Genomic DNA, 26,131 nt, shown 5'->3' on the forward strand with positions numbered 1-26,131 from the left:
CGCTAACCCATCGTTGTGTGCGTCTCCATTGGCAGGTAGATTGACGTTTCACTGCTTGGGGCCATGTACCTGGGCAACAGTTGAGAAGACAAACATGATAGTGTTTGTTTTGTTTAAAACTTTGCTGGCAACAAGAGAACGTGATCAAACTTCCAACAATAATGCCTTTGATTCACCTTTTTTCCCCTCCACCCTTGCTCTAGCGGTTGCGATTAGACAGCTACCTGATGTTCTGGGCGAAGTCAAGAGCGAAGAAAAGCCTCTAGACATCTCAATTATGGGGTTATTTATCTCTCTGTCATTTTTGCTTTTCGCACGCTACAGGTGTAGAGAAAGACAACAGCAGTCATTATTTAAAAGGCATTTTAACAAAGTATAGGGACTGGGTGTATTTATGCACGGCAGGTCTAGCAACATTCAAAAGACTGTAGCTGGCACATGACTGACTCCTATGCTAGCTATTAATTAGTAATAACATTCTCTGTTCTAGCCACTTCGCAAACTGTACCAGAGCATGTGCATGTGCCATGTGAGTTTCAACGCAGCCTTAAGTTTCAAATTTACACCGATCCCTTCGTAGGTGTAGCGCTCACCATAAATAAAACCACTCAGTGATTCTGTTCAAAGTGAACAATGCTGCTATGTGCAGAGTGAAAACGTGCAGAGTGAATTTACATCCGTAAATTCATTTTGTTTTCTTTGTATTTGGTTAGGATTTTTTTAAATATAGAAATAACGTGAAATACGTGCCACTGTGACCTTAATTGACTGAAAAAAAAAAAACTGTAAAATTTTAAAACAAACAATGTAAACGATTAAGAACAAAATTTAACTCTACTGTTTCCAGTCAGTAATTCTTTTTTAAATAATAAAAAAAAAGAAGACATTACAATATCCAAGATAGGTCAGAAAAGCATACCCGTGGCATAATTTATCATGATATCGATATTATATCGGCACATTGCCCAACTCTAGTCACAATAATTAATAGTTTTATTGCAGATTTTTAATACGCCATCTAGTGGTGATATGATAGAGTCCAAATACATTTTTTCAACACATTTTTAATCAAGAAATTTTTTTTTTTTTTTAAATACACACATAAAATCACAACACACACAAATAAAAAAAGTGTTGATATGTGTCCATTATGGTACGTGTTTCCTTGTAGACGGATTCCTAAAAGCATAGTAACACAAATGCACCCTGATGCTGGTAGAGAACCTGGAGCTTGGCGCATGAAGAGGCATATTTTAGTTACACGCTGAGAACAAAGACAAAACAGATGACCAACAACTTTGCCAAGAACAACTTGTAAAAAGAACAAGAAAAAAAAAAACTTGTCACGTTGTCTTTTATTTAAAAAAAAAAAAGAAAAAAGAAAAAAAAAAAAAAGCACTTGTAAAAAGCTCTTCAGAAAAGTGAACACTAGAAAGCTGAAACTAGTGGCATCATCAACGTTCAGTAAATAACAACAGCTAGAATCCTTTAGCGATCAGCTTTCACTCATATACAGTTAACCAGCTTCTCCCGTTCCTTTATCTGATGAGCCACAGCATTGTCCATGGCGTTCAGAAAGCTCTCGACCGTCAACACAGACTTCTGGAAGCAAAGAGCAGAGTATCAGAGTTGGTTTAGCGAGGCTAGATTTTAGGAAAATGGGATTACATTAGCGCCGATTATGAAGCAAACTACCTTCGCGTAAAGCGCATGAGCCAAAAAGGGAATTTTCCTCAAGGTGCGTCCACTAAGACCTACGCTCTTCCTGTTGGGGAGGAAAAGAAGAAAACTTCATTAACACAATCTCATTTTATTTCTGAACCTCAAAAAAAAAATAAAAATAAATAAAAATCTGAGCAATTTAAAAGAAACCAGATGATAAATAACTTGGGCTAATGCAAAAATGATCTGTGCTGCTTCACCGTCTCAAGTCAAATTCAATAAAATTCTAATTAAAAGAAGGAATGTGAAGCAACTCCATAAATTAAGACAATAAGATTAGCTATTCGATTAAGACAAAAGTAATGGCACTGTATAAAAGGAGGAAGTGTTATAGTGTGTCTGAGGCACTGCGATGACGACCCGGCGTTGCTGGAAGATTTAGCAAACTCCATTTACCCTTTTGAGGTCATTTCATGGACTTGTATGGTGTGTGTGTGACACTAAATAAAAAGCAGTGGTGCCGTGAACGTGCTTGGTAATTTACAGCGGACTGGCAACATATAGACGCGAGTAGAACTGTAATCAGCATTACTGACACTTCTATAAGTCTGAAGTTTGACCTACGAAAACTTTTTCCACACAGTGACTGTTTACATGCACATTAAATTCCGTGTAAGGTCTATATTCGGGTTGCAGCTACAGTATATTACGATGTTTATATGCGTACAGGAATTGAAAGTCTCCTGTATACACGGTAAGTATGCCGATCTACACGTGCGCTTTTTCTTTCCCGCCGTTATTTCAAGATGCTGTCGTTGCTTCCCACAATTCCTTGCAGACTGAGCATGAGCATACACTACAGGTCAAACGCTGGGAGACACTCGACTGAAATGTTTTTCACGATCTTACAAACCTTTTGATCTGAAGGTGTGTGATTAAATGTTTGAAATCGGTGTTGCAGACAAAAATATAAATTGTGCCGACGTATTCATTTCTTTCAGAAGAAAACGAAGATTTTATTTACAAAAAAATATTTTGTTGATTATTAAACGGACGACTTGGAGCGAAATGTTCCGAAAAGCAGCCGATAAGAGTCCAGCGCCGGTGTGAACTCCTTTAATACTGAATGCTAAAAAGCATCTCGGGGAAATTCCTCAAGAAATCGGTCGAGAAAACGCCAAGAATACATTTCTGGAAATTCTAAGCAAATAGGGTGTCTACTTTGAAGATGCTAAAATATTCAGTTATTTTTGATTTATTGTGGATTTTTATCATAACATAATTCCCATAGTTCCAGATGTGTTACTCCAGAGTTTTGTTGACTTCATTATTATTCTAAAATGTGGGGAAAAAATAAAATAAATAAAGAATGAGTGTGTCTAAACTTTTGACCGGTAGCGTACATCTCCTTCCAGTGGATTTTCTGAATAAGGAGTTTACATGTAACGAATTTCCGATTAAAACAGACATAATCCAGGGGTGCGAATCAGAATTTGGGTTTACATGACTCGGTACTAATGTAGTCGATGCTTCTAAAAGACAATTATATATTTAAAAGGGCTTTCTATCCACACAATGTGCATGCAACCTGAGCCACACAGCTATAATAAAAACATCTGCAATCTAATGAACTTCTAGATCTGTATCAGATATACTGGAACAGGATCACAGGATGATACACATCTCTGGTGTACCCTCGACCAATTCTACAACCAGGGAAACAAAAGAGTTGTCAGTTTAGTCAGCCCTGAAGGGTACGGTTAAAAGCCAACACCGGGAAAATCTAATCTATATAAGTACGGACTCGAGTGTGAGAGTGAAGTGGTAAAGGCAGCCTGATGCTTGTTAGATTGAGTCAGTAATGTTCTGCATTATATATCGAAGATACCAACAGAACCCAAAACGGACGTAGACTCACTCTGCGATTTTCTGCAGATGCAGACTGAGCCCGGTCACTTCGCTCTCGATATAGTCCAACGTATCGAGCTCCTCGAGGTTCAGCAGCTGCTGCCGTGGGTAAATGATTTGCCGCTGGATGGAGAAAAAATATATAATAATATAAAATATAACATTGTTACACCTAAAAAGAGATATAATAGAAAAAGCTATTACAAACTTCACACTGAAGATCTGAACCACACACACACACACACACACACACACACACACACACACACACACACACACACACACACACACACACCTTCATGAGCTCCTCCAGACAGGACAGGTAGATGTTGAAGATAGCTCGGGCGCTCGGCAGGCCGATATACTGCTTTATATCCGCTCTGTCCACGAAGGCCAGGTCGATCTTCTCCGTTACGTTTGAGGTAGTGAGGATCACCACGTTCGAATGTCTGCAAATCACAAGAGATAATTATGCACCGCTTCTCATTTCAGAGGATTCGTGTCAGCTACTTTATGTGGAATAGTCCAAACTAGTTCCAAGATAACGCGTAGCAGTAATCATCTACACATCCAGCAGCGGTGATGTTGATTCAGAAAATTCATAAAAATAAAATAAAATAAAAATCCACTGCAAGTGCATGCCCCAGGGTGGATTTAAGATATGGAGATACTGAGATATCGTTGCAGGCACTGAGAGCATGCTCTCAGTCAATTTCTCTCTCTCTCTCTCTCTCTCTCTCTGTGCATCTCTCTCCCTCTAAATCTCTCTCTTTCCCCGTCTCTCTCTGCGTTTTTCTCTCTAGCTCTTTTCATCTCTCTGTCTGTCTTTATCTCTCTGCATCTCTCTGCATCTCTCTCTCTCATACACACACACACACACACACACACACACACACACACCCTCTCTCTCTCGCACCCTCAGGCACATGCACTCACACTCTCACTCACACAGCACACACACACCCTCTCTCTCTCACACCCTCAGGCACATGCACTCACACTCTCACTCACACAGCGCACACACACACACCCTCTATTTCTCTCACCCTCAGGCACATGCACTCACACTCTCACTCACACACACAGACACACACAGACACACACAGACACACACAGACACACACAGACACACACAGACACACACACTTTATTCCAACCGTTTGATCTGGTCCAGCTGTGTAAGGACAGAGTTGACCACTCGGATGGCATCAGAAGGTTCGGTTCCAGCCTGAGAGGCGTTTCTCGCTGCCGTTAGACTCTCCACCTGCACATAAACACCACAGCTGTCAATCACATCTGTTAAAATTCCAACATTTTCAAAAAAAACCTAAACTAATAGTGGTAGCAATCAATTAAACAATATACTTCAATTACCAATACACATCATTATCTTGAAAACAGTAGGTGTTTTAGTAGACTTTACCTGACATTTTCATATTTGATTTACTGGCTTATTTATTGACATTATTTATGATGTTGGAAGAAGTGAGACGCTTGTGCACTACTAAGTAGAAAAGTACCAGTCCAATACACACTTATCAGGTGCAAACACGTGCATGTGCACGTGCACAAAAACGGACGAAATTAGGAATCAGTGGTTGACGTTTATTCATAACACTGTTCCTGAGCAGTACAACCCAACGTTTGTGCACAACACATTTACGGAGGAAAGCTTCCTGAACCTGGGCGAGTACGACACAGGCTACACACAAAGGCTACTCCTGAAAAATGGGGCGATTCCCGCTTTGCTCGGACAATCATGTGCTTCTGAATCAAAACCTGCAAGTGTGTTTGATTATTTTATGAAGTATCTGCTATTGACTGTTTGAATGCGGACTTTTGTGTTGTGGCCCAGGGCTCACTTGTAGACCTCTGCTAACGTTCTAGCTAAAATTTTTGTGCTGAAGTAGTTTTGATATTCAGCTGTGGGAATTTTTTCCTATAAACGTGTAGAGTAACGCATATTGTTCGTCATTCTTACGATCTTCAGTGATCAAGTGCATGAAGTTCAGGACAAAGTTGTTACAGTGAAGAAGACAAGTTAAATCGTTATAACATCGTATCTGAGACGTAAGAGAGTTACGAAATAAAAACTTACCACCGTGAAACGTTCTGTTCGAGTCGTGCTTGCAAAGTCAGTTCTGATTGATCTGCTCGATCCTCCGCATTTTCTGAATCTGACTCGGGCTCGAACCGATACGGTAAAACCGACGACATTATTTACTGTGTTTATAATCGCTTTAGAAGCCATGGAAGCCGAAGCTCGCGATTATGGTAAGGGGCGTTACATTTCCGACACATGCCTGAGGTTTTTGGCCAATCACAATGCAGTGGGTCAGCTGGCCAATCAGAGCACTCTGGGCTTTTCGGAAGGAGGGGCTTTGGAGAAACCGGAACGCAATCGGGGCGTTTCAGACAGACTGGGAATAGTGATACTGCAATAACGTACAGTATGTGAAAAATAATGTGCTTTTTAAGCATCGAAGCATGTTAATTACCTATTCTATTACACCCAGAAAACAAAAGCATCATATGACCCCTTTAAAATGACCAGTGCCAAGTTTACCTCATCAATAAGCACAAAAACAAGGGCTTCTTTCTCATCTATCAGCTCTTGAATCTTCTGAAACATCTTCGTAACGAGTTTCCCGCTCTATAAAACACCAAGCAAGCTGTTTACATAACACTATTATCTTCTGTTTATTACTTGATTCATTTCTGTCCATTTCGTTTTAATAAGCAGAGATTAATTATACCTCTGAAAACCATTTCGAGAACAAACTGTGGCTGTTGATTTCTACAAATTGTCCATAGGAATATCTGTGGAAAGTGAAAAACACCTTGAGTCAAAGACTAAACAGGTGAGCTGGGTGTTTATACTAGTGCTCCTGTAAATCTCCTCACCTTCCAGAGAGTCTGATGGAGAGTTTCTGTGCAAGTGCTTTACACAGTGAAGTCTTTCCCGTGCCCGGAGGTCCTGCAGGATTCAAAGCAATCATTCAGGTAGGGGCGTTAGCTGGACTGGTAATCATCCGGGGCTGAGCCCAGATCCTTCTCCATTAATAAATGCTTTAAAAAAAAAAAGATTGCAGGACTACCAGACCGATAAAATTTCAAATTTTTGGCGATCTAACACGAGACTAGGCTAGTTTGGTGTCGCTAGCCAAGGGGAGGCACAACTAAACTAACACTGTATGAGTTTAGCTGCTATAGTGCCATGCAAAGTCCTGTCCTTATGCTCTACTCATATATTCATGTAACTTGGAACTCAGATGTTTACACACCTTGTTTCCTGCTCAGCATGAGAGGATGTTACTGTTTCAGTTTCACTGGTTATTTTATTTATTTAAAATCCATTTTTTTTCCATATCCATTTCCCCCCCCCTCACACTGACTGTGTGAGCTAGCGTTTGGCAGACTTGAGAGCTGTCAGCCAATAAGACACGAGTATTTCCACATATTTTCCTGTAAACCCTGTCTGATTGGTCTCGCCTCCGTTCACTGAAGATATAAAATTACAGGCGGTCTTTTACTGACGTTCAGTGGCGTAGTGACAGACCGCTCCAAGTGGAGAATTATTCAGGGCTAAAGAAAAAATCTTCAGGGTTATAGCCCCCAATGGCCAGGCCAGGTTACGCCTCTGCATTCGTCCAATAAAATACATCTGTCTGCAAATCTATCCATCTTTCCATTTATACATCCGTCTGCCTGTCTATTTCTCTCCATCCATCAACCCGTGTACAAATCTACTGCTCCATCCATGTGTCTGTCTATCTTTCTATCCATCCACCCACCCAGCTTGCTTGAAATCTATATCTATCTATCTATCCCTTCTTCTACTGCCCCTGTATATCCATAAATTATCATATCTTTATCTCTCGGTCTTTCTGTCCATCCATCTCTCTCTAGCAAGCCTGTCTACCCAATCATATCTCTATATCCCTCTGTCTCTCCACTCAACCATTTATATATTGTATATGTATGTCTGTCTATCAGTTGCAATTTGTCAACCCATTGCTCTACCCCTCCATCTGTGGTCAGTTTTGTGTCAATCCATCCATCCCTTCCTCAACTGTTGAAAGAAATCCAGAAATGATGAGGAAGAAGGTAATTGAAATACATCAGTCTGGGAAGGGTTACAAAGCTATTTCAAAGGCTCTGAGACTCCAAACAACCACAAAGAGAGACGTTATCTCCAAATGGAAAAACACGACACAGTAGTGAACCTTCCCAGAAGAGACTGACCTTCCAAAATTCCTCCAAGAGCACAGAAACGGCTCATCCAGGAAGACACAAAAGAGCAAAGGACAACATCAAAGGACCTACAGGACTCTCTTGCATCAATAAAGGCCACTGTTCATGACTCCACTATCAGAATGACACTGAGCAAAAATGGCATCCATGGAAGAGTGGTGAGGCAAAAACCACTGCTAACCCAGAAGAACATTAAGGCTCGTCTGAATTTCACCAAAAAACCCTGATGATCCTCAAACCTTTTGGGAGAATGTTCTGTGGACTGATGAGTCATAAGTGGAACTGTTTGGAAGACAGGGGTCCTGTTACATCTGGCGTAAACCAAACACAGAATTCCACAAAAAGAACATCATACGGTCAAGCATGGTGGAGGAAGTGTGATGATCTGGGGATGCTTTGCTGCTTCAGGGCCTGGGAAACTTGCAATAATTGAGGGAAACACGAATTCTGCTCTCTACCAGAAAATCCTAAAGTAGAATGTCTGGTCTTCAGTCTGTAAGTTGAAACTCAATCGCAACTGGATTATGCAGCAAGACAATGATCCAAAGCATAGGAGTAAGTCCTAGTCCTAGAAGTAAGTTAAAGTCTGGTCTCCAGTTATGCGTTTGGCTGCAGTTATTGCTGCTAAAGGTGGTACAACCAGATTTGAAATTTAAAGGGGGCAATTAGTTTTTCACACGGGTGATAGGTGTTGTACAACTTTTTTTGCATCGCTAAAAAATAAAATAAAAACTGTATTGTGTGTTTACTCAGGTAGCCTTTGTTCTATGTTGTATTTCATTTGACGATGTAGAACTATTTAGTATGAGATACACACAAAAAGCAAAAGAAATCTGAAAGAAATCAAATACTTGTTCACAGCACTGTAAAACTCTGTCCGTTTCTATTTGTATCCAAGAATCAAAAATGATCCAGCTGTCTATCTGTCACTCCCTATATCTATCAGTTTCACACACAAAATGAAGAACAAAAAACAAACAAAAAAGCAGCATGTCCTGATTTGCTCAACGCTAACATTAGCCAGATTAACATGATTACAGTGCAATAACACCTGAAGAGATATCAACTGTTGAAATGATTGATTCATCCTTACCGTGAAGCAACACAACACGATTCCAAGCAACCAGATTGCTGTCAACGTTTTTGTCAGAGAAGAAGATTGCTGTCGAAACATAATCCAAGAGCTGGAGGGCAAAGTGAGAGAAGCGTACACCATCACACTGGGTGATTGTTTTAAGATGTTGGTGAAAGGTGGTTCCAAAAGGAACAGTTTCATACTTGCGTTTTGATTCCTTCCTCATAAACCAGGCTCTCCCAGATCCCATGAAACTCAGCTGTGAGTGAATTTAAAAAATAATAATAATAAAAAAAAAATAATAATAAATAAAAAAAACACAATCTCAATGGATTTCATTGATAGACTTTTTTTTTTTTTTACTTTAGTTTCTCATTTTCTGAGATCACATTGAGTAATACTGGGCAAAATGAGAAGAAGATGATATTATTATTATTTATATAATAATAATAATAATAACAATAATAATAATAATAATAAGCTTTTTTGGGGAGCAGCACACATAATGCCCTGTATGTTTACAACACCAAATCTCAGCGACAAATAGCTGATCGGATTTTAAAATCTATTTTTGAATCAGTCATTTAATTTTTTCTTTTCTTTTCCCATATTAAATGACTTTGTTCTGTAGAGTTTACATATATACAACCCCAATTCCAAAAAATGTTGGGAGCGCTGTGTAAAATGTAAATATAACTAGAATGCAAATCTCATAAACCCATATGCTATTCACATATAGAACATGGAAAACATATCAAATGTTTAAACTGAGTAAATGTACCATTTTAAGGGAAAAAATAAGGTAATTTTTGAATTTGATAGCCGCAACATGTCTCAAAAAAGTTGGGATGGGGCCAACAAAAGGCTGCAAAAGTAAGAGTTACTAAAAAGAAAGAGCTGGAAGTTAATTGGCAACAGGTCAGCAACATGATCGGGTAACATGATGGAGTTCTTGTTTTGCAAAAAGTTTCTACACAAGAGCTAAAATGGATGTGGAAGTGGATTCAAGCTATTGTTTACACATCAGTGTCACAGTCCTGCTCCAGGAGATTCAAACGGGTCTATTAAACCAAGGATATAAGTTGAAGCTAAAGGAGCAGGGCTGAGTAAACCCTGTGCAGCCTGACCTGCTGGCAGGAGCCAGTGATTGGCTGCAGATAGCTCCTCCTCCTCTTCCAGGTTGAGCGTGCTCGGTCCATCGTCGTTGAGAGAGAAGATGTGAACACACAGATTGCTCGTCTTCAAATCAAGAGGCTATGAATGGAAAAGAGCATCCTATTACAAAAAAAAGTAAACAAAAACAATATCTTTGCTAAAACACAATGAAAAATAGTGCGATGTAAATAATGATTGACGAGGTGTTACCACGGAGGCAATAACCTGTTAATATAAACCTGTGGTTTGTAGTACAACCAGAACTACCGTCACTGGGTAAAACTAAATATACCGTTTGCATTTCATTTCTGAAGATGCCCATTTTTGCCTTCAACTGTAAATCATTACAATATTGAACTGCAATAAATATCATCAAATTGTCTTATGATAACAAATTAGACTGCATCGCTTTTTTTGGACAGACAATCCTTCCCCCATCTCTAGATAATTCGAATTTTGGCTAATTATTATACGCATTGGTAAAAACATGGATACAACCAGCGGTCTTTACGACTGCTATGATAAACCAGACAACAGTGAAGAGAAGGAACATTATCTTGTTTAGAAGATAAAGTCTTATAAAGTGAAGAAATTCAGACAACATGTAAACCAAAAAGTCTGGGTAAAATGAAAAAGAATTCGAGCCTGCCTGTGCATCGACGTCCACCACGGAGACAGACTCGACGTTTTTCGTCAGGAAGTCATCATCAAACTCCGTCCACTTGAAGGAGCCGATTACGAGGCTGTGTCGGTCGAGCAGAGCCAAAACGTGTGTCCTTACTTCAGTTCGTCTCGCCGTGCTGCAGGTATTCAATTAAAACCGCTCACCGTAACGACATTTATAGAAATTTCACATTTCTCCAACAATAATCGTTGTAATATACACCATATGGCCAAAAGTTTGTGGACACATGTCTGTCACACCCATATGTGCTTGCTGAACATCCCATTCCAGATTTAGTCCTTCCTCCTGTTTGCTGTTATAATAAACTGCACTCTACTGGGAAGGCTTTCCACTAGAGTGTGGAAAGTGTTTGGAGTGTGGCTGTGGGGGTGCGTGTTCATTCAGCCACAAGAACATTAGTGAGCTCAGGCAATGATGTCAGGGTGCAGTCGGTGTTCCAGTTCATCTCATCTTAGAGGTGTTCAATGGGCTACGTGCAGGATGCTCGAGTTCTTCCACTCCAACCTTGGCAAACCATGTCTTCATGGAGCTCGACAGAGACATCATCATATCCAATGAAGGCAAATTGTAAAGTTACAGCATACAAAGACATCCTTTGTAGTATTAATCACACAGCTACAGGCCGGCCTGCTGTTGCATCGCTGCCTGTCGCACCTCCTCTGCTGCCCATCATGTTTGATCATGTAGCGTATAACATACAAGATATATATTTATTGCACAGGCGTATTCAAGCATCAACGCGGACATGATAGTTATACTGAACTCAGACTGTCGTGAAAGGTGCCTTACTTCGACATGGGTAAAGGATTTTTTTGTGTGTGATTACGTCAGTAAAGTCATTGGATAATTTCAACTTGAATTAGTACCTCTGAGATTTGACATGAACCTCGATGTGAACTTCGACTCGGTCAGCAACGCCATTCTCGCAGGGCTGCTGATGGTGAACCCAACCCACCTCCATTTTCTCCCCGTTCATCCTGTAAACAGTAGGAAGACTTTCAGCATCTAGAAAAGAGTAGTTGATGATTATTCAAATACCTAACTACACAATTAAATAATAATAATAATAATAATAATAATAATAATAATAATACACACTGTATGGGGCTGTCATCTATAACTGACCTGTCATGGGATTTCTTGAGATAAACAGTGAGATGAAGAATTGGGTTTTAAAGATAATACGAAGTGCCTCCATCATGTGTCAGGTATTAAAGTCAAGTTAGCATGTCTTTACTAGTATTTAATGATATATATAATGCCAAGTAGTTCTTACTACTTCCCATATCTTACAGTGCATTTATCAAACTGATGAGCATAAACACCACAAACTATTTAAACTATTTCCCAGAAAGAGCACAAAAGATGTGATTAATTGATCAAAATTAATATTATAACAGTGTCATGTCTGTTTCATCCACATTACTGAGATTTCATTCTTTCATAAACAAGACTCAACAACAATTCAGTCCAAGTGTTTAATTCACTCCGATAATTAGTTAACAAAACAGAAGACAACATTAATACAAAAAAACAGGTTAATACCGTCAAATTATTTGTAAACATTTTTTTTTTTTAAGAAATAAAGAAAGAATGCTAACTAACTTACCTCACGCACAGCTAACCAAATTAAACCATAACCCACTGTCAGCGAAAACCCCGCGCAAATATTGACCCGGAAGAGAACTCCGCCCCAACCGGAAGTAATTATTAGCAGCTCTAGTTGTTGTTATTATTGATGCTGATGCTGCTCGTCGTTAAGCAAGATATTTGGGTGGCTTTTAATTATTGTTATTCTTCACCGAGCATTTATTAAGACACACAACATGGGAAAGAAACATAAAAAATACAAACCCGAATGGAGAACTGTGGACGGAGGTGAGTATGGAGCTCGTGCGCGAACCTAGCTAGGTTTATTTATTCTAGCTTTAGATGAGCTGACAGTGAGTTATATATACATTAAGCCGAGGTTTATAGCATGATTAAAAATAAATCTATGATGTGTTCTGCTGTCTTTTCTGAAAGAAGTTTGAACTGTTTAAAAATATTCCAGTAGCTATACCGCAACAGGCTTTCATTTAAACAGGCTGTATCCCAAACTGCCTCTTATTGCAGATATCATGCACTAAATGGGGCGCAGAGTTTTCCCTAGTTTTTCCTAATTTTCCCTAATTTTCCAGGCTATTAAGTGCACTAATGTAGAGAGTATGCAGGCATGTTGTATGTTGGAGGATTCTTGAAGTGTATTGGGTTTGTTACTGATCTTGTATTTAAAAAATCTTTTAAAGGTACAATAGTCGATTTAGTTTATTCCTGAAGTGTAGAAATAACCGTGATGATATGTAGAACATGGTTTTAAAATAATGCAGTAACCCGTGATATTAGGAAAAGTGTATTAAGTAGCTTGGAAAACCCGTTTGGAAAACTGGCTTCCGGACCGGAATGGATGTGAAACTTGTGAATCGTTTTATAGACACTAGTGATGTGTCGTACATGAGCGAATATGACTCAGGAACAACGAGTTGTCTCCGAGAGTGATTCGTTAATTTTTGTGCTGACCGCGCATGCGCTGCAGCGTCACTGTAGGTTCTGTACAGGAAACAGAAATGATTCGTTCTCCTCTCGAGTCTTCGAGTTCGAGTCGTTCGTTCATCATTCGGGGCTGTGACGTGATGAATAAGCGACTCAAACCCAAACACTCGAGAGGTGAAACAATCCTTCCTGTTTTTGGGGAACAGACGTGGCAAAAGAAAGAACGACTCGGATCGGGAGGTGAGGTGAAATAACATAGCCTGAAGACCCAGCTAAGCAATTAAATAATCATTTCTGTTTCTCATAATTTGGCCTTGGCTGCATTAGCCCATAGTTTCTATGGGGGGGGGGGGCTTCGTGAATATGGGTGGGAAAAGTTCAAAGGTCAAACCGACCTAACCATCTTGGGAAAAAAAGACTAATCTTACCTTTAATCTGTGACCATTCCTAATAGGACCTGTGAAATTTAGAGAATAGAGAATGTTGTAGTTGTTGTCATTTACTGTGCTACAGGCTCTTCAGATCACCCCTATTACTTAAAGTTATTAGTATAAACAATATGCAGTATGTCACCATGCGCTTGCAAAAGTTTCCATCTCCTGTGGTTTCTCCGCATTGCACCCAGTGTTTTAGAACAGGCTCCGTTTACACCGTGACCCTGATCAAGACCAAACAATTACGAAAGATGAATGAATGGATGACAAAAAAATCAGGAAGTTAAAAATTAAATGTGCTTGCATTCGACAAACATTTGTCATTCATTTTGACATTCATTTTGTCCTGAGGGTGGGCAAACGTTCACACTTAATTGTATTTCCATTTCATTAGAGGGCTAGACAAATATTAGTGCTGCATTTTACCAAAAAAAAAAATGATTTCAATGTAAGTTTTATTTTTAATGTCCAAGGGGTGAAAAGGAAACTATTGGCACTGAAATATTAGAATATAAAAATGTCTAATCAGCTATTTGTAAAAAAAGAAGACATGCATTGGTTATGTAATTTAATCATAACATCGATCAGATTTGCACTGCGTTGTACTCCTCATGCAAATATTGGTATTTTATTGTAAATTATCTGTTGTACTTTCCTTTTATTGAAGCAGTCAATTAGACGTGTTACATTTTTAAAAAAAAAATTTTTACACCCAGACTACGAGGACCAGCCCTTGGATAAGCCGCTGAAGTTGGTGTTGAAGGTCGGGGGCAGCGAGGTCACTGAACTCTCAGGCTCAGGGCACGACTCGAGTTATTACGATGATCGCTCTGACCACGAACGGGAACGCCACAAGGAAAAGAAAAAGAAGAAGAAGAAAAAATCCGAAAAGGAGAAGGACAAGCACGTGGATGATGACGAAAGGAGAAGGAGAAAGGTTAGTAAAGAAGGAGGCTTGTCATTTTTAACACCACATCATCTGTCTACATGTAAACAGTCTAACGTTAGTAAATCTGCGTGGAATTTTTAGTTCGGTTTGACCGTTGAAACCATTTACACACTAAACGATTGAGAAATGGGGCCCCCGTTGTTTATCTGATTTTCAGGAGGAGAAGAAGAAAAAACGTGAAAGAGAGCAGCTAGAAACCACAACCAGCGCCCCGGTGGAGCCCTTCACCCTGACTAAGCCTGTAGAGGTAAAGTCTCTAAGCTGCTGCTTATGTTCTCAACAGACACAGTGCTAAATTTCACATAAATGTTGACCGAGCGTGATGGCTTTGGGATGTTCCTTGAAGGGTTTTGTACTGTGCAGCAGGTGGTGGTGGAGGAGAGGAAGAGGAAGAGGGAGAAGTTTGAGGTTGAGGCTGAGGAGTTCCACCCCAGTGTGAAGGTGGAGCTGGAGACGCAGGCGGACCGTCCTGTCAGAGCCTGTCGCACTCAACAAGGTAACCTTTTAATGTCTCCCTGAAACACACTGAACAGCCAAAGCTCAATCCACGTTGTGTGTGTGTGTGTGTGTGTGTGTGTGTGTGAGAGAGAGAGAGAGAGAGAGAGTGAGAAATACTTATAGCATCTTTCTCACTGTATTTACACTGATCACCCGTAACATTAAAACCACTGACAGGTGAAGTGAACAACATAGATGATCTCATTACAGTGGCACCTGTCAAGGGGTGGGATATATTTATTAGGCAGCAAGTGAACAGTCAGTTCTCGAAGTTGATGTGTTAGAAGCAGGAAAAAGGGGCAAGCGTAAGGATCTGCACGACGCAACGCAAGTTATGATGGCTAGACGACTGGGTCGGAGCATCTCCAAAATGGCAGGTGTTGTGGGGTGTTCCCAGTATGCAGTGGTTAGTACCTACCAAAAGTGGTCCAAGGAAGTACCACCTGTGAACCGGCAACAAAGTCATGGGCCCAAGGCTCATTGATGAATAAGAGGAAGGCTAGTCCGTTTGGTCCCTTTGACACGTATCACCTACCTAAACATTGCTGCAGACAAAGTACACTCCTTCATGGCAACGGTATTCCCTAAAGACAGTGGGCCTCTTGCAGCAGGATAATGCACCCTGCCACACTGCAAAAATTGTTCAGGATTGGTGTGAGGAACATGATAGATAGTTCAAGGTGCTGACTTGGCCTCCATATTCCCCAGATCTCAAGCCGATCAAGCATCTCTGGGATGTACTGGACAAAAAAGTCTGACCCCACCTCGCAACTTACAGGACTTAACGGTGTCATATGATGCTATTTTAAAAGTTTATTTTGTTTACTAGTTGTAATAGATTAGCTTTAATGTTCAAAAACCACATTATTTTTCACATATTGTACATTATTGCAGCATCTCTATTCCCAGCCTGTCTGAAACGCTCCGATTGAGTTCCGGTTTCTCCAAAGCCCCTCCTTCCAAAAAAGCCCAGAGTGCTCTGATTGGCCAGCTGACCCACTGCATTGTGATTGGTCAAAAACCTCAAATGTGTCGCAAATGTAACACCTCTTAGCATAATCGCGAGCTTCAATTTCCAAGGTTTTTAAAACAGTTATAAACAGTAAACAATGTCGTCAGTTTTACCGTATCGGTTCGAGCCTGAGTCAGATTCAGAAAATGCGGATGATCGAGCAGATCAATCGGAACCGACTTTGCAAACACGAATTATTATGGCGGGATTATGCGGATATTCCAAATTGTGACGTAGTAATATTGCGGAAGTAATATCTGGACTTGGATCGAGGCGTTTTAGGCAGGTCTGGAGCAGTGTTCTCTGTTGGATAGAATAAATCCCTTTGTGGGAGACTATGAGCTTTGTAACTTTGCAGATCTTATACATGCACAAACAGATACGTTACACATTAAAGGAAAAGGAAAATGTTTAAAAAAAGCATCATATGACCTCTTTAACGGATCTGCTGCTAACGTCTTGATGCCAGATACCACAGAACACCTTCAGAGGTCTTGTGGGGTCGATGCCTTGACAGGTCAGAGCTATTTTGGTTGCACATAGGGGACCTACACGATATTAGGCAGGTGGTTTTAATGTTATGGCTGATCGGTGTATATATAACTATTGTGAAAATGTCCTTATGAATGAACCCAGCAGAATTTTCTTAGTCTTAGTAGTGCTTCTTTAGTCCTTGTTCCCATATTAGATGTTATTCAGACAAGAAATCTGCTCACATGGCTTTGAGAATGTCTCTGTGTTCATAACTATTGGGTTGACAATGTGTTTCAATCCTGCTTTCTGTACAGTTGTTCTATTGCAATTGAGTGCAGTAGGTCAGTGGTTTTCAAAGTGGGGGCCGCCAGGGGGCCTCAACAATTTGGTGTGCCCATACCTCCCACTAGAATGTTTTCTCTTTCTCACTCTCAGACAACCACACACACAACCACACACACACACACACACACACACACAATCAATTCCTAATGTGATGTAAGATGTAATTATTAATTAAAAAAAAGGGGGGGGGGTATATTCAGAAGTCTGTATTTTTAATGTGTTTTAAAGACATCTTGCAAAAGGGGGGCCTCGGTCAAATGTTAATGCTATTTGGGGGACCTTGCCCTGGAAATGTTTGGGAACCCTCGCATTAGGTTCTTGCCCAGTCTCACTCTGCCCTCTGGTGGTGAATGAGCCACTTTCAAGGAGAAGTTTGATGATTGTTACCAACCATTGTGTTAATACGTATAATATATGTCTATCTTGTTCCAGAAAATGAAAGCACGCCTCGCCAACAACTCCTCGAGCACTTCCTGCGTCTTCTACAGAGGTCTGATCACATGATGCATGTTGTACCAAGTCTTTTCTGTCTCATCCAGTCTTCATGTATACTCTGTCATAGCGTTCCTGTCTTTCAAATCAATGCGTAGTCACATTGAAGATATAATCAGAGAGGAAAGAAATGTTTGCTCTCTCTAACCAGTATTCAGAACTTATTTACAGTACTTATTAAGTGCTTTCCGTGTGTGTGTGTGTGTGTGTGTGTGTGTGTGTGTGTCTGTCTGTCTGTCCAGGAAAGACCCTCATGGGTTTTTTGCCTTCCCCGTGACGGACGCCATCGCACCAGGCTACTCCATGATCATCAAACACCCCATGGACTTCAGCACCATGAAGGACAAAATTGCCATGAACGAATATAAAACAGTCACCGAGTTTAAGGTATTTGGTGTATTTTTCTGATGTAAATAGTGAGCTCTAATACTTCACTTAAATTTCTAGAATTTGGTGTAATAAACATACATAGACAGGTACCTATGTTCATAGATGTATACATAAGGTCATAGACAGGTTCATAGAAAGGAACATGATACCGTAGAGGGCCCTGGATGAGGGGATCTGGATGAGGATCATAGAGGTATACAGAGAAGACCACAGAAAGGTCCTTAGACAGGCCAATAGAGAGATCCATAGATAGGTTCATGGACCGGTACTTTGATTCATAGACAGCTTCATACAGGTTTATCAGTTAATAGATTGGTGGACTTTAAAAAAATTAATAAACTGGTAACGCTGAATACGTGGATGAATTCAGTATGGGTAGATGTAGGAAAATAAATATAGATAGATTGCATGTTATAGTTGCATTAGTGGACACTGGACATTTTGCTCTTGTTAAAGATGTTGTACTGCAGAGGTGTCTCTGTGTAAGTTACTTTGACTTGTATGCAATTTATTTTACATGGAATCTTTGCTGCTCCTGTCTTTCTGATCTTTAGGCCGACTTCAAGCTGATGTGCGACAACGCCATGGTGTATAACAGACCCGAGACAGTCTACTATAAAGCTGCTAAGAAGCTTCTCCACACTGGCTTCAAAATGATGAGCAAAGTAACACGCTGCCTATTTGTATTCAATTCTGTTTCGATTCTCCGTCATAACCATTTTTCCCACTTTCACTGCACCCTAATATTAAACTGCGCTTCTAACGCTTAGTATTTCAGCTAATAACATCACCGCGCTTGCTATGCACACGCATGATGGGCTCGGATGCTTCCACGTTTATTTTTATTTATTTATTTTTTTTTTTTATCCCATGCCAGAACCCCTTCCATTGCCCCTGCCATCGGCTTTTACGTTCCTGCACTCCCATGGTCACGGCCCGCTAAGGCCTCATGATGGAGGAGTAAACACATGGCTGCGCGGCTCTTTCTCTGCTCTGTTTGCAGGAGCGGCTGTTAGCTCTGAAGCGCAGCATGTCTTTCATGCACGACATGGATTTCTCTCAGCAGGCCGCCATTTTGGGCGACGAGGACGTGGTCGGTGAGGAACCTGTTCCAGAAGTCACCCATTTCCACACAGAGTCTGCCAAAAAATCCAAAAAGCAGCCGGTTAAAGAGCCCATAATCAGGTAAAACCCAAGTCTTGAAGAAAGGATGTTATGAATACTGCTAGTTTATAAAGTTATGGGAATAAGTGATGGTCACTGAGCTCAATAGTGTGTAGGATGTGTTTAATTACACAGTCATTGCAAAAGAACCTTTTAATGTAATGCAAGAGACTGTAAAGCTCACAAAATGTAAAATTGCTTCTTTTTTTTTTTAATAGTTCATTTACAGAGACTTGTATGGCCAAAATACCACATAACCTAAGGCTAATAATAAAGAGATACATCAGAGTTGTTATGTAATGAAAGGAAGAAAAAAAAACATATAGTTGTTGATATGGTACGTTTTCTGTAAGGAGTCTCCAGTGTCAGTGCTGCGTAATGGTAAGACAGAGAGGCTGGTGATGACTGTTTATAGCTGCTATATCATAAGAACATGGACGTCCCACAGCATTAAATATCATTTTAAATGGATAAGTAGTAAATAAATAAATTGTAGTCATTGGCAAAGTGCTGTGGTATAAGAGAAATAAAAATACTTCAAGAGATGCCGTTATTGGAAAATAACTCCTCCTTAACAGTAACTCCTCCTTTAATACTTCCTCAGTGATCTGTACGAGCCAGAGGGGAACGCGTGTAGCCTGACAGACAGCACAGCTGAGGAACACGTCCTGGCGCTGGTGGAGCATGCAGCAGATGAGGCCCGGGATCGCATCAACCGCTACATGCCAAACTCGAAGGTATGCGACGTCTATAAAATACTGTTCAGAAAAACAAATTGCTAACGTGCTTCCTGACGAGTTTCTCTTTCTTTCTTCTTCAGATAGGATACATTAAAAAGGAAGCAGATGGAGCTTTGATTTATACTGTAGTTAATCAGGATCCAGAGGCAGAAGGTACACATCACCATAGACAAACACAAACATGTTTCTGGAACTTTTGTCACCAGAAAACTGGAGTTCCCGCTTTTTTTTTTTTTTTTGGCAAGCAGTCAAGTAGGAATGTTTCCTTATTTGTGGTGAAACACAGAACCTGAAACGTGTAACACAAAAACACAGAATTAAAAATAAAAAAGCAAAAACGCTCGTCACAATCAATGTTTAGCTTTTTTATTCGAATGTTTTTAGAGCACAAATGCATCGCAAATGTACAAAAATAATTGTAATTATTTATTGTTTAATTATATAGGGTGCGGTGTCACACCGTGTCTGGATAGCCCCGACAATGTTCTGTTTATTTTGTCATATTTTTGTCAACAAGGAGTTGACAAAATTCGATTTTTTACAAACAAATTGTGATTGTTACTTCATTTTGGTTTAAAAAAGAAAAGTACCAGAATCAGAAAATGTACCAGAAGTTCACGTTTTGGTCAGTTCTTGTTTTTTAGATATGGATTTGGGAAAAAACGCCTATGTGTACTTTTACATTGCTTGAATCCAAGTACTCTTCCAATCCAAATCCTTCTTATTTCTAAACTGCAATATTTTACAGATGAAGAGATCCATACTGTAGATTTAAGCTCTCTATCCAATAAGCTCTTACCTGGCCTTACGACGTTGGGATTCAAAGATGACCGGAGACACAAGGGTAATTAGTCCAAAGCGCTCACCTTTATGCGCACTGCTTATGTTTGCTACACGGTTTTGATTTCATTCTCTTTTTTTTCCACCCATCTGTGTTCAGTGACGTTCCTGAGTAGCGCGTACAACACTCAGACGTTGCAGAACAACTCCATCTACCCGGACCTGCTTCCTGAGGAGATGGATATGCTGTACTCGGCTTATGGAGACGAGACAGGGGTACAGTGCGCGCTCAGGTTTGCCATCAACACTCACAATCTATCATCTACTATGAAGGGAAAACCTGTATATTCTCTTTTTTTAAATTTGTATTTAACCAAGAAGTCCCTTGAGATTAAATCTCTTTACCCTATAGAACAACCATCTAGAGCAAGAATCATAACTGCTGCTCATCGGTAATAGAAGATTACACAAATAAGAAGGGAGTTTTCCCCATATAGCTTTGTAAATAAAAAATATCCCGATGTTGCTGTCTCCTTAAACTTAACAGTGTCTATGCAGTCTATACAGCGAAGTATAGAGGAACTAGCATGCATATAAATAATAGCTTCACAATCAAGAGCGCTTAAAAAAGTGGCCTGAACATGAGTTCTCCTAACTGCTCAATTAAAACATGCCCTCTTATGATAATAAAATCCCATCCTAACCTTCAGCTTCTTCATTAAATGTGCAACGTGCACTTTAAACGTAAGCCTATCGTCCAGCCAAACATCCAAGCATTTGTAAGATGATATTTTATCAGTTGATTCACCTACGAAAGTATGAATACCTACAATGTCGGCCAAAAATTTTTGTTTAGTTTTGATCGAGAATTTACCTGAGATTCGAAAATCTGAAGCTATGATCATTTCAATCCGAACGGGCCCTTCAATAAAGGAAGAACATAGGCTGCTTTCCACATATTAGGAATAGTATTTGTCTGAAGACTCAAATCGAAAACTTTGCGCAATAGGCTCAGTAATAAAATCAGCTGCAAGCTTCAGAAGATAAGGATCCAGATTGTCTGGTCCAGACGACTGTTTTGAATCGGTAGCTTTCAAAGCTTTACAGATCTCCACACTAGAGAGGTCTAAATACAAAGGGGTTCATAAATACATCGTTTTACCTCGGATGGGTAATGTTTATGGTTATCGTGTGCATTTTCCGAACTACGAGGCGTGATGTGTATATTTTCATTCTTGCGTTGGTCTGATTGCAATGTGATCGTTTGCAAAACTTTTTTTCGATACACACGCTACACAGTAATTAGTTTGGTACTATAAATAATTTGTAGGTTTCACAGTGAATGAAAAAGCTGTACCATGGGCTCCATGTTAAACATGCGTAAGGACTCAAATCGGTTGAAAAGTGACTTTTAGTTACATGGCAGCGTCTTCGCTGAAAAATTTTCATGATGTAAATCCCCAGGTCTTTCATGTGGGGTTTTCTCACATGACCCCAAGCTTAAACCCTTCACCTCACCTGATGTCAGAAACGTTTCAAAATTTTCAACTTCGGATGCTCCATTGTTACCAAAACGAAGCAAAAAAAAAAAGAGCAAGTGGTAGCCAAGTGTGAAAGCTGCCTCACACATATGTTGTGTACTAAAAACAAGACTGTAGCAAAGTCATCTAAACTACACCAAATCTAATGGGAGAAACACTTGACTGCATCAATCGGGGTGACTGAAACGTCATTTTAGAGGCAGGACAAGCATTTGGACTGATACCCAAGTGCGGGATGTTTTCACTTTTAGGACATGGGATTAAAAAACAGTCCTGAGTGCAAACATTATGTAATCATGCATGGTACAACTAGGACAGCAAGGTGACTTGGTAACTATATGGTATATGTTGTAACTATAGGTCGTGTAATATAATAAGCCTTTTTATCGATGCTGATCTTGCCGTTCTGTGGAGTTAGTTTGTACTGTGTAGTGTGTATAGATATTGTATTGTTCAAGTTAATGCTAACTCATTACTCCTGTCTTTTATTTGTCAAACTATTACATTTTATGTGGTTGTGTGTATGAATATTATCTCGGCATCTCTGCAGATGTGTGATGTGATGTTTAATGCAATATGTGCATGTACAGCCTCCAGGAGTTTGTGAAGGATTGTGGCAGTTTTACCAAGAGGCTCGTCGATGATCTGTTGGATAAAATGACCAGCACTGATCACTCCAAGGCCATCTTTCAAATCCGACAGGTACCTGGGAACATTTCTGGGAACAGCAACAGTTTAGCCAAAATGTAGCCAACTAAAACATTTGGTGTCTGGAGTATCCTTCTTTAGTTGTGCACTAGAGCAGCGTGACTTACAAGGAGAAAAATAAAGGGAGCTAAGGTTACCACTGCTAGGTTTGTCCTTTTCATTGCACGCCAAACCAAGATGCGTGGATCGGTATCTCAGACAGACTGTGGTTCCTCATGCCTGTATGACTAAAAGATTGATGAATAAATGCCTCGGAGCTTAAAACAGTAGTGGTAGCCATCTTTTGGAAGCCAGCAAAAATTAATTTGATCCTACAGGACATCCTCATGCAAGACATCCCTTCCATGTATTTTTACCTACTGAACTGATCTATCACTACTCCTTAGGGAACACTAGGCCATTCATACAACCATCGGTCGCACCAAAAAACATCAGTTGTTCTTTTTATCAGTTTTTTTTTTTTTTTTAACTTTTCTATTACATACATTTGCTCTTCTTACACTAATGCAATTTATATATTATGCATTGTATTGTCTGATATTTGCTTAAACTGACCTGTATAAGATTAATTTTGTGTAACGGCTTCTCTAGAACGTAAAACATCTTCATTCATTCATTTGTGCACCATGCAATGAAACCAAACCACTTCCTTGCTCAGCATATTTTTTGGTATCACTCCACATGAGCTTCACACACAGGTGTATCTTGGTGTGGCCCCAAGTTTGAAGGCGGCAGTGTGCATAAGAATACATTCGGATGATGATGAAGATATCACTCCGAAAGGATTCGAGTATTTAATTTTTGTGCTGCTATTCTTGAGGAGTTAAGCGATCGCTTTTGAGGCAAGTGTGCGCTAATTGATTTAGATATGCGAACAGAGGTTTTAAGCCTTTATTACTTTCTCCAGTGCAAAACTAAATCTGAAATCAGTTTTGGACATCAAACTTGTTTTGCTGATCTACTACGTTTGGTTAATAAGGGGGCGTGGTGATAAAATTGTGTTAACTTTAATGAAATACTGATTTGCCTTTTCAGAAAAGAAACCTGCCAGTGGATGAAGCCAAGTCTGCTTTATGTGATATGCAGGTAATGCTGCTTGCATTACAACAGAGAATGATGAAGAATGTGTTGTCTACACGTTTTTGTATCCATGAGTGATGAAGGCATGTGAGAGGGTGAAACAGAGCCTCCTGTGCTACTCCCAATGTTTTTTATGGCGCCTATTAACTTCACATTCATTCATTCATTCATTCAAAGGAGCACCGACATACAAACTGTTACACCTACAGCTGTAGAACATTATAAATTAATCTAAGGCCTGCCCAGTAGTCCTTTATGTACATATCATATTCGTATAACATGACTGGATTTGCATATGTGTAGCAGTTGCAAAAAACGTGTCCTAATTTATGCCAATATTAAGCCAATAAATGCAAAGTTTTCAGTAGGTGACAACAACCAAAAGATCAATTGTATGTGGACAATTATCAAACTGTTTTTCTGTTTTCTACTGTTATTAAGTCTGTTATGGCAGACTAACCATGCTTACTCACTTTGTGATGTCAGAGTGCAGATGAAGCCATGATGGACAGTGGATCAGTGCTGGACTTTATGAGCCTTAGGAATTACCCAGACATGACCCTGGACATGCTCAACCCTCTGGGTAAGTCTTTTCATGTCTTTTCAACTTTCAATGCAGAAAGAACAACCGAGCAGCTTGAGGCAGTGTCGAATACATTCCCTCGTCATTTTTTCCCCCATTCTGTAGCAGGGAAATCTGTGAAGAAGGAGCCCGAGCATGAGGACGGCCACCAACACTTTGACGACACGGCCAAGCTGCTGCAGGAATTCCAGGATGCAGCAGTGGACAGGGTCGGATCCAGACCTTCCTCCAATCTCTCCTCTCTCTCCAATGCCTCCGAGCGAGACCAGCACCATTTAGGTAACACACGCCGCTGAAAAGAAAACATGACTCATTGCTTAGTAAAAGTGTTAAGAATTTCTTTTGTTTATTGAGCACCTTTAAGACTCAGGGTTGCTAAGTGGTAAGATGAGTAAAGCTTATAGGAAAAGAATTGAGATATTGGTATGTTTTTGTTTGGGTTTGAAAGAAGATTGAAAGAAAAACAGAGTATAGGGCCTGTATCTTTCCTTCTGGGATGATACAATTTCAATTCACCAAGAATGGTAGGCATGGACACCACTGAAACTGGAAGTTTCAACCACAGAGGCCAGACCTCATTCACTAAGACTGACAGGCAGATAGGCTACATCTCCTTGTTGTTCATAGATCCTGATCACAAGGAGATTGCGGAATGGTGTCGTGCCTTTAGTCACAATTTTTTTTTTTTTTTTTTTGTGGAATGTGTGTAATCAAATCAAAACTCCTACACACAAAGCATATGAAAAGTCATTGTGATATCAGTGATTAATGTTTACTGATTAACTGTGGCATTGTAGTTGTTGTTTAATCTGTGCTAAAGAGGTAGAATGACTTGTTTTTACTTCCTCTGTGAGCAGGAAGCTCACCTAACATGGGTGTTGGAGACCAGGCGGAGATGGTTCACGACCCCTATGAGTTTCTGCAGTCTCCAGAGCCGGACTCGGGCACCAGCTGACATGTGAAGCGTTTCTCTGTGTAAATGGACTGACTGAGTGCTGTGTGATTATGTGCTTGTGTCTGTGTGCTTGTACAGATTAGCTGCACTGGGTGTCACTTTTTCTTTTTTTTTCTTTTTTTACAATAAATGCTCCTCTTGAGTTTGTATTTGCCTTTTGTATTTATTTGGGTCTGTCCTCAAACACTTTTTTTTGTTTGTTTGTTTTTTTCAGACTGGATGATAAAGTAACAAGACAATGTGGAATACCTGTAACTATCCGTAGGGCAATATTGTTTTCTGTAAGGTTTTCGATAACATTGATTATCACATTGTATTATATAAGTCATTAAAACAGATAACAGGAATAATGATAATTTTAGCCAGAATGGGTGGTAACACCTACCTCTAATTAAGTTCATTCACAATTTAGTGCTTTTTTTATGTAAATATTTAGATAAAAATTATATAATATTCACACTTACCAACGTTTGTTAGTTGCACTCACAAGTACTAACAATAGATCAGCCAGCAGGTTGGTAATTTATTAGCCATTTAATTATCATTTGCGCTTACAGGGCGCACGCTGTAGCGACTGCGCTTGCGCAAGGAGGACGGTTAAGTACTGATGGGAATTTCGGATCTTTTCAGTGAGTCAGATCATTTTCCTCGACTCACCAATAAGAGTCGACTCTTTTGACTCCCGAAAGACTTTTCTCTCTCTCTCCGAAACCAG

General features: G+C 39.9%; 2 protein-coding genes and 1 long non-coding RNA gene across 8 annotated transcripts; 1 reads left to right on the top strand and 2 right to left on the bottom strand.

The window, feature by feature from the left end:
* Positions 1 to 692: 692 nt before the first annotated feature.
* trip13 (thyroid hormone receptor interactor 13) lies at positions 693 to 13,946 on the bottom strand. Of its 4 annotated transcripts, XM_053611038.1 has the most exons (15): positions 12,349 to 12,365; positions 11,838 to 11,878; positions 11,606 to 11,744; positions 10,704 to 10,854; positions 10,027 to 10,153; positions 9,103 to 9,158; positions 8,918 to 9,008; positions 6,475 to 6,547; positions 6,327 to 6,390; positions 6,137 to 6,223; positions 4,728 to 4,834; positions 3,866 to 4,019; positions 3,581 to 3,693; positions 1,696 to 1,765; positions 693 to 1,602 (listed from the first exon to the last, which is right to left on the bottom strand). In XM_053611038.1, exons 2-15 carry the CDS (start codon positions 11,851 to 11,853, stop codon positions 1,507 to 1,509), a joined length of 1,344 nt encoding a protein of 447 aa, XP_053467013.1. In that variant the 5' UTR covers positions 11,854 to 11,878; positions 12,349 to 12,365; the 3' UTR covers positions 693 to 1,506. The 4 variants fall into 4 exon arrangements, with proteins under 4 accessions (XP_053467013.1, XP_053467016.1, XP_053467015.1 ...); XM_053611041.1 differs by lacking the exons at positions 11,838 to 11,878; positions 12,349 to 12,365 and adding an exon at positions 13,700 to 13,946 and having other exon boundaries at positions 694 to 1,602; XM_053611040.1 differs by lacking the exon at positions 11,838 to 11,878 and having other exon boundaries at positions 694 to 1,602; positions 12,349 to 12,405.
* On the top strand, positions 12,448 to 25,563 carry brd9 (bromodomain containing 9). Of its 3 annotated transcripts, none has more exons than XM_053611034.1 (17): positions 12,448 to 12,617; positions 14,422 to 14,642; positions 14,812 to 14,901; positions 15,018 to 15,150; positions 17,416 to 17,473; positions 17,718 to 17,862; positions 18,420 to 18,530; positions 18,869 to 19,050; positions 19,634 to 19,766; positions 19,850 to 19,922; positions 20,518 to 20,613; positions 20,710 to 20,842; positions 22,681 to 22,792; positions 23,834 to 23,884; positions 24,365 to 24,461; positions 24,567 to 24,740; positions 25,319 to 25,563. In XM_053611034.1, exons 1-17 carry the CDS (start codon positions 12,566 to 12,568, stop codon positions 25,414 to 25,416), a joined length of 1,959 nt encoding a protein of 652 aa, XP_053467009.1. In that variant the 5' UTR covers positions 12,448 to 12,565; the 3' UTR covers positions 25,417 to 25,563. The 3 variants fall into 3 exon arrangements, with proteins under 3 accessions (XP_053467009.1, XP_053467010.1, XP_053467011.1); XM_053611035.1 differs by having other exon boundaries at positions 18,929 to 19,050; XM_053611036.1 differs by having other exon boundaries at positions 18,932 to 19,050.
* Positions 22,786 to 25,455, bottom strand: LOC128599469 (uncharacterized). The gene is made up of 3 exons (XR_008384415.1): positions 25,328 to 25,455; positions 24,352 to 24,753; positions 22,786 to 23,025 (listed from the first exon to the last, which is right to left on the bottom strand). It is a non-coding gene; the product is annotated as an uncharacterized LOC128599469 (long non-coding RNA).
* Positions 25,564 to 26,131: the final 568 nt, after the last annotated feature.

This window comes from Ictalurus furcatus, chromosome 23, assembly GCF_023375685.1.
Source record: "Ictalurus furcatus strain D&B chromosome 23, Billie_1.0, whole genome shotgun sequence".
Lineage (NCBI taxonomy): Eukaryota > Metazoa > Chordata > Actinopteri > Siluriformes > Ictaluridae > Ictalurus > Ictalurus furcatus.